Consider the following 8419-nt stretch of genomic DNA (forward strand, 5'->3'; position numbering starts at 1 on the left):
AAGCATCCCTGGGAAGACCTATATGGGGAGGAACTCCCACTTCCCCCAACAGTCCTCTGTCCAACAACCACAACTTAGCTGCCACAGCCAATACTAATTTGCCAGCCACAAGAGTAAGCTTCTCAGAAGAGACTTCTCTAGCCCCATTCCAGCTGCCCCAACTGATGCCAAGTGGAACAGAGACTAGGTGTCCCTACAAAGTCCTGACCAAATTGCCGATTAGTGAGCAAAATAATTTTTTTTCAGCCAGTAAGTTTTTGGATAACTTCTAACAGTGTTAGATAACCAGAATAGATGAAATCAAGTTTCCTCCACCACTCTGATCCCATATATGTATTAGCAGTAGAATGTGTGGGCAAGTTTATTTAGTCTAGCAGAAGTGTGGCTTATAGAGAAAGTAGGTCACGAGAAAATTTGCAGTTTGCCTTGAGCTGTGTGACCAGTGTTTGACTTAAACAGAACTCGGCCCAGTTATTTAGCAAACCTTTCTAGATGCCTGCCTTCTACTTGGTGCTAAGCAGAGGTAGTACCTCTGAGAATTGACTTCACCCTGCATACAACTGTGTCATGGTAACCATTTTTAATTCCACATCCCACTGACATAGTTTATGTCCATTAAGATGTCTGTCAGTTCATTAAGACTGGCCATTTGACCCCAGATCAAACCTAAGCCATACCTAATATCCCTTTAGACATGTACCATACATTCGGCTTAAGGATGTAATGCAGTGACACACTGTCTAATGATCCAATCAGGATAAACCAGGTCTAGGGTATCCCTTTGTAGAATTTGGCAGTTTTGGAGGGGACTTTTCGTGGAGCAAAAGTCACCTGATTGTGTTGCTCAAAGTGGTTCTGTCAACTTTTATCTTGCCTAACTACCCAGGAAGCCAGTTAGTGCCAAATAATCTTCATGGTGTGAATATTATATTTATGATGTAAATTACAAGGCATCCCCTTCCTGCAGTGGGGCTTTCCTTCCAGGAGAGGGAGTAACTGTCTCGCAAATCTCTGCATTATCTGGTTCAAAAGCTAAGGGACTGGCTCTTATTTTCAATTTACAGTGTTCTTAAAACCCGCTTTAAAATTACTTAATCTTCTTAAATCTTGTAATTCATTCCCAAATTGCAAGTGAGGAAATCGAGGCTCTCGGGTTCGATTCCTTCCGCTTCAGAATAGGGGCGACGTGACATTTACTCGCCCCAAACGTGCCCACTACCATCCAGCGTCCCTTCGAGACCTTCCATCCGTTTCCCTGACTTCCCCTCCCTGTTTTTGCCCCGCCCCTGGCGTCGGGAAACGTACGCCTGTGATTGGCTGCCGGGAGCCGCGAAGCGGTGGAAAGGTCGCGGTGTCCATGGTGACGGGAGGCGGGACGCGATAACGGACGCCTGGACCCTGCGGCTGCAGCGGCGCACGTAGAGAGGCCCGGTCGGGCTTGCAGGCCCGGCCGGCGCGTGGCGGTAGCCAGGGAGCTCAAGACTGGGACCTTACGCGTAGGCGCTCCCGCCCTGGGCCGTGAGCCGGCCGTGGCCTCGGCGGCGAGGCCTCCTGGATGCGGGTTGGGTAGGTGGCTGCGCCCTGCCCGCGGGCAGGGTAGGAGGCCGTCATCGGACCCGCTTGCCCGCGCCCGGTGTATGTGGCGGCGGCGGCAGCGGCGGCGGCGATGGACGCCCTAGAGGAAGAGAGCTTCGCGATGTCCTTGTAAGTGACGCCGCCCGGGCCTGGGAGGCTAGAGGCCCCGGCTGCCGGCGCTCGGCCTCGGCCTCCGCGTTGTAAAATGGGTGTCTAAGGTGGGTGTGGGGACCAACAAGGCTCCATCCTGGTTTCCATGGTCGATTCCGCTGCTGCGACCGTCAAGTTCAGGCCTGGAGGCCGGGAGTACAGCGTGGTGTCGTGCGATGATACACGCCTCTATCACAATACCCCTGCTCCAGTCCTTAGTCGTCAGCAAAACCTGGCGGGTTTGAGCTGCCGAAGCCCTACCAAGGTTCAGACCACCCCCCCACCCCCCTACTCCCCCACTCCCCCACTCCCCCAGGGAAGCCCGATCTTACTGCCTCCCTTGGCCAGCCTCGACCGCACCAGGTTTACGCCCGCCCACAAGCAGATAGGTGTGCGGTGATAACGAAGATGCGGTGAGTAGACCCCGAAGGAAATAAATGGGAGGAGCCTTAAGATGTCCTATGCGAGCCTTTGCCCCTGTTATCTGTCCGTTTTGTAATTCCTTGTGTCATGTCAGGTTTTCTGAAAGTTGATCCATGACATGATTCAACTTTGATGTTACAGATGGGTCAAGTGTGTTTTCTTCTGTTTGAAGTTGCTAGATTAGACGATAATCATTCTTAATTGTTGAAGCTGGGTGATGAAAGTTTTTTGCTATTCTTTTTTCCTCTGTGCATGTTTGAAAATGTCCATAATACATTTTTTTAAACGAATTATTTGCAACAGAACCTAATTCAGGCCTGTTTTTCAGCTCTTCCGCCTCTGATGCAGAATTTGATGCCGTGGTTGGATATTTAGAGGACATTATCATGGGTAAGCTTCCTTACCTGTGCTCTTTAGTTTTTAGACCCTTGCTTTTAAGGACATTGAAATCAATTTGGAAAGTTAATTTTAAAAAGAGAGAAAGCATCAAACTGCATATAATTTGTAAGGTAGCATACTATAATACGAAGTAAGCCTTACTGTGATTTGTCTTAGAGGCATATAGCCCCATACTCCTTAAAACAACTAATAACCATAGATTCAGTGCCCAGAAGGGAGTTATACAGGTAACGGGGCACCTAGAAGTTACAAAGCTTTTGGCAAAACTTTAGAAAATATTAACCCTACTTTATTTCAGAGAGTAAGAGCAATTTTGTTTTTTAGTCTTGAGTTTTAATATGTTTGGTACATAAACTACAGTGTAATATTATAACCAAGCACACATGTCCATGAGGAACAAGGATCATACTTCAGCTAGTTCCATAGGTTCCGAGTTCCTGTTTGTGGATTCATTTTGGCATCCATAAGCCCTGCTAAGTAATAAGCAGTAACAGGCACCAACTATTTAAGACAAGTATGTGGGAGAGAAAAACTTGAGAAGTTTTGTCTGCTGACTTGAAGTTTTCTGAAAATTAGGAAAGGAACACTATATTTGATGTCACTAGCTGTTATTTCTTGGTCTTGGTTAGTAAAAAAATCACTGACCAAGTTTTTGTACTTGTACCTTTGGGTCTTGTAAAGATCCATGCCCTTAACCCCCAAAGACAGTTGTTTCACCACTAAGCATTAAGATCCCATGTGGATCTGAGGATTTGTGGGGACTGCTGAGGGTACTTTGAGTTCTTTTGGCCTCTGTGCTGTGGGGGGAAGTGAGCCTTCTGTAAGCCCAGCGTACTTATCCCAAAGTCTAGGTCATTTGGGAAGCTTTCCTTTTATTTTTAGAAATAATATTCTCTTTGGTTGTTAAAATTCCCTAATCCCTAGTAAGTGTTTGCTAGGAACTAATCTCTCTACATGAAAATTCTCATCTAAATTCCACCTGGCAATCTTATATGATAGGGACCCTGATCATCTTCATTTTCCAGTTGAAGAAACTGGGGCTTAAAGAAATTTATTAGCGTGCCCAAGATCACATAGTTACAAGTGGCTGAGGCAGTCTAGCCTCTGTCAGAGCCCATCCCTTCAGTCACTACACTGTTTCCACCACTGCTGCTGAAATTACCTTATGAGAACCTTTTCATTCCTTTGTGGAGAAGTAATGGGAGGGAGTTCCCAAGCCACCCTGGGATGTCTGTGTGTTTAAAATGGACTAGAGGATGGCAGTGGTGGTTGTGCAACCATGTGAATGCTCTTCATGCGCCCAGGCTGCACATTAACACCTTTGGCTTTCCCTATGCTAGAGACTGGCCATTGAGAAAGTAATTTGGCTGACATATAATTCCTACCTATTTGTAAATCGGAATGGTTTTCTAATCTCCATTAAAAAGACTAATTTTTCCTATTGTGGTTCAGATGATGAGTTCCAGTTACTACAGAGGAATTTCATGGACAAGTACTACCAGGAGTTTGAAGATACAGAAGAGAATAAGCTTACCTACACACCTATTTTTAACGAATATGTAAGTGGATTCCTAGTTCTCCTACTGGAGATTAGGGTTTCTTTAAAATATGAATTTAGGGTCAAAGGATGTTGAAATTTACTCAACTTTTAAAATCTGCCACCAGCACTCTGCCAGGAATTCTAGTTAGAATCTGGTTTAGTTTACATCTCCTGTTGTTTTCCGCTGCACAGTTCATGGGGCTGTTTTCAAAATATTTAATGATTTCGTCTTCTATTTTAAAAGATATTTGGCTTTATCATAATCCTGCTTTCAATTACAGTACACCTTGCATTTATATAATTTTGACCTTTGGCTTTCACACACCATTTTTTCCTGCTACACAATCCAGTCAGGTATGCATGACTGTTAGTTAAAAGTGAAAACCAAGACCAGGATCATTAACTAATTGGTGGCAAAACCAAGACTAGGACCCAAGAACCTCGACTCTTGACCCTTGGGTCTTTGCACTATGCCAAGGCTTTGTGCAGCCTCCTGGAATGATCTCATCTGTTTGAGAAGAGGTTTGAGCCTCCAAGACTTTCTTTCCTTAATACAGAAGCATGGCAGAGTCAATGAAGGTTTCTTCAGCCAAGCCTTAGCTCAGAAGGAACCTGTGATTGCCTCCAGCACTATGCCTTTTTGTCTGTTCTTTTTGCACAGATTCCATCTACCCAGGAAGAAGAGCCCCACTTGTTTCATTCCTCACTCCCTGCCATGAGGGGTGGGAGCCCTGCTGCTCCCTGTCCCGACCTACTTTGGAGCATTCCTCTTGTTACAGTGTAGCTGCCTGTGGCCGCCTCTCTCCTGTGGTGGGCCGGGCACAGGGCGTGTGCTCAGTGAAGGCAGGAGCTGGGTTTGGGTTCTCTTTGGTGTCACCAAGCTAGGCACATAGAAGAGGCTCTTAGGAAGTGTTTGCAAAGGGCTGAAGGGCAGGCTTTCTGAAAAGAAGTTTTGTTTTCCTAAAGCACGATCTGACCAAGATTCTTTCCACTGTTAGATTTCTTTGGTAGAAAAGTATATTGAAGAACAGCTCTTGGAACGGATTCCTGGATTTAACATGGCGGCTTTCACTACGACTTTACAGTGAGTTGAGCTTGACTCTGATTTACCTTTTCTCACCCTTCTCCTTCTTCACTCTGAAAAAAAGACCTTCCTCCCCCACACCCCACCAGTGCTTGAACATCAAGGTTTAGAGCACTAGGTGGTTAGGTCATGGGTGGGAGGCCCTCCAGACCTTTGAAGGGAATCTCAGAGATGGTCTGTGTCATCATTCATTTGTGAAGTAGCCACCCTTTTCTTTTGCAGGCACCATAAAGATGAAGTGGCTGGTGACATTTTCGACATGCTGCTCACGTTTACGGATTTTCTGGCTTTTAAAGAAATGTTTCTGGACTATCGAGCAGTAAGTCCCTCTTGCCTGTTCAGCCACGGTGAGCCACTTAGAAAGTCCAGGTGGACCTGTCGAGCACAAACCACACCCCTGTGCTTTTCCCTGTAAGACAGGCCAGTATCAGCCTGGCAGCAAGAAACGTGTCAGCAGAGTGAACTGCAGTCCTCCTCTGGCCGGGGCCCGGATCCCTTAATGAGGAATTACATGCTCATGGTTTTGGTAAAACAGGGTCCCTAAATAATCAAAATGACAAAACCAAAAAGCAGGTCTAATTGCTTTGGCTTTCCTATAATGCAGGAAAAACAAATGGTTTTCAGTGAAGACAGGTGCTTTTTTTCCGTTTTGGTTTTCAGGTTCATGTAATTAGGGATTGAACCCAGGACCTCATGCATGCTAAGCACACATTCTACCACAGAGCTATACTTTCCCCTCCTTGAGAGAGTTTTCTAAGAGTGACCAGGGCCAGTGCTGAACAAAAATACAAAATCACCTCCTTGCCCTTCCTGTGTGCTCCCTGGTGGCTACCCTCCCATCTCCTCCTCCATGCCAGAAGTGGGTTCTGAGCTAGAAAGGACTTTTTTCCCCATCTCTTGCCTCTTAAAGTTGTTTCCCTTCTTGTGTAGGAAAAAGAAGGCCGGGGAGTGGACTTAAGCAGCGGTTTAGTGGTTACTTCGTTGTGCAAATCATCTTCTATGCCAGCTTCCCAGAACAATCTGTGGTCCTAGGTCCCACCTCCAGGTAATGGGCTCTTTCTGGACGTCACCAGCCCAATGGACTGGGAGAGACTGTGGCTAATGATGACAGAATACACCTTGGACTGACTTTTCTGCAATTCTTCATTAATGTTAAGTATTGATGGGTCTAGAAAATTACCTGACCCTCCTGGGATACTTTCTTGTCTCCTGAAACACCTTCTTTTTTTCAGTAACGCTAGTACTCCTCCCCGAGTAGATATCTTTCCCAGGGGCTTCTAAGTCCAGCGTTCCACCTGGGGGCCCTTCCTCAGCATACATGTTGGTATGTCCACATTTGGAAGAACCCACTGTCACCAACCCTCTTTTGGCCCAGGAGGCCTTGCATGTCCCACCAGGCTTTTTGTGTACTCACACCTTTTTATATAGGTCAGAGTTTCAGTCCTGAGCCTCATTGGGGCTTTGAACTGGGAGTGTTTCAACTAAGGTGTTATTCAAGCAAGCTGCCTATGTGAAGATTTCTGAAGCTCCTACTATCATAGCCAGTCTTGGCTGTAGGAATCAACTTAGAGATGTCCTTTCCCTAAAAGCTACATGTGATCATCAATCCCTAGTCTTACATTTGCAGTCCTTCTGTCACTGTCTTCTGCTGGCCCTGATGTAGTCACATTGTATAATTCTCGTTTACCCATTTTTGAAAAAATATTTTTATAGATGAATACTCAGGCTAACCTAGTGGATATAATCTTGGAACTTCCATGATTACCCACTTCAAGATCAAAGTATTATATGCTGTGTGCTTGTTAGTTGTTAGCGCTGTGAGAGCAAAAATGCTTTCTAGTTGGTGTTCCTGTTTTACTGGGCACCAGTGAACATGTGCAGTAGTCTAACAGGGATCCTTTTCCTGTCGCATGTTAGTGTTTCTGCAGGTTTCCTTAAAACACTTTCTGTATAAATCAGTTCCCTAGGCTTTCTGTTGGGGTAGGGGCTCTGAACTTCCTTCTTGCTGTCAGAATAATCCTCCCAAGAGGCTGTTCCCCGGGTCTAGCTCAGCACAAGTAGGAGGTAGCAGACAGCTTGACTGGTCATCTGTCTGCTTGGATTGAGTATATTTGTTTAATACAATGTCTAATAGAATATTGCTGGCCAGAAAACGTGGATGTCACCTCTCTAGAAAGAAAAACCATAGTAATTCAATTCCTGAAGTGTACCTTATTTTTTTTGCTTTTATTTTTTTTCAAGTAAACATAAGAATCTGTACTGACTTTTCACTTGGCTGTTGTGGTTTTAAAGGATGAGCTACAGGCTATGTGTTTTTCTATCCTGACATGGCACTTGCTAAATGCTTTTGTACCGTGAGTAAATTTTCAGGTGTTTTACAGAAACCATCACTATAAATGCTTCATCCCCTTTCTTTACGATAGCTGAGCCACCGCCATTGGGTTATCCATGTTTGGGTCTTTCAAGCTGAAGGCACACTCAGAGGCGGCTTTCAAGCACTGCCTCTGCTGGCCTCGCTTCCCCTTCTTGCTCTTTCTGTAAAGGGGACTGCCCATTGCAGGCCCGGTACGTTGGAAGCACTTGCTGAAGACCCGCTGGTCAGTCTGGTTGTGAAAAGGCAAGTGGACAAATCCAAAGATGAAAGTATAAAAAACAAACAAGGTAAATGGTTCTTTTTCCATTTTTTTCCACTCAGAGGAAAAGGCAAGCAAGCCTGTTGTAGCTTCATATTAGAAAACAGTCTTCCTGATTTCTTTTAAACTAGAATTCTCTCTCCATCCACACAAGGACTTATGTCATCATGTGCCACCCTCAGTGGGGCTCAGGCGTGGCCCAGACAAGGAAGCCCGATGTTTGGCCCCAACCTCAGGACACACTTGCCTCCTTCTCCTGCTTAGGCCCTCCTCACCCATGGGAAGCAGTGTTCATCCAAACTGCAGGGGCTAAGGACCGGGAGAGGCACTGGCCTGCACCAAAAGGTAGTTATTTGACAAAGTGTGTTAACGTCTCCACCAAAATAGGCTATTTCATGGTGTCAGAAACCTGGTCAGACTTGTGTAGGATTTTTTTTCTCTTAAGCCTCAAAAGAAAATGGGTTGATCTTACTTAAAACTAAACTCTTTATGGCTTGATCCTGGAATAACTATAATTTATTATTCAAACTCTGAGACACTGGAGAGTAAAAAGGGCTGCTGTTAATAGTTATACCAGGACAATAGGCATAAACTAGGCCTGTCCCAGGCCAAATG

General features: G+C 45.4%; 1 protein-coding gene across 1 annotated transcript; it reads left to right on the plus strand.

The window, feature by feature from the left end:
• Nucleotides 1–1341: 1341 nt before the first annotated feature.
• Nucleotides 1342–7558, plus strand: ARL2BP (ADP ribosylation factor like GTPase 2 binding protein). Its single transcript, XM_032486389.1, has 6 exons — nt 1342–1704; nt 2477–2538; nt 4000–4106; nt 5086–5171; nt 5394–5490; nt 6102–7558. Exons 1-6 carry the CDS (start codon nt 1667–1669, stop codon nt 6201–6203), a joined length of 492 nt encoding a protein of 163 aa, XP_032342280.1. The 5' UTR covers nt 1342–1666; the 3' UTR covers nt 6204–7558.
• Nucleotides 7559–8419: the final 861 nt, after the last annotated feature.

The sequence above is a fragment of the Camelus ferus genome, chromosome 9, assembly GCF_009834535.1.
Source record: "Camelus ferus isolate YT-003-E chromosome 9, BCGSAC_Cfer_1.0, whole genome shotgun sequence".
Taxonomy (NCBI): Eukaryota; Metazoa; Chordata; class Mammalia; order Artiodactyla; family Camelidae; genus Camelus; species Camelus ferus.

What these genes read in the sequence shown, in the direction of transcription:
- ARL2BP (XM_032486389.1), top strand. Translation starts at nt 1,667, where the DNA reads ATGGACGCCCTAGAGGAAGAGAGCTTCGCGATGTCCTT. An exon ending in TTTAGAGGACATTATCATGG is followed by an intron (nt 2,539 to 3,999) that starts GTAAGCTTCCTT and finishes ATTGTGGTTCAG; the next exon opens with ATGATGAGTTCCAGTTACTA. An exon ending in TGTTTCTGGACTATCGAGCA is followed by an intron (nt 5,491 to 6,101) that starts GTAAGTCCCTCT and finishes CTTCTTGTGTAG; the next exon opens with GAAAAAGAAGGCCGGGGAGT.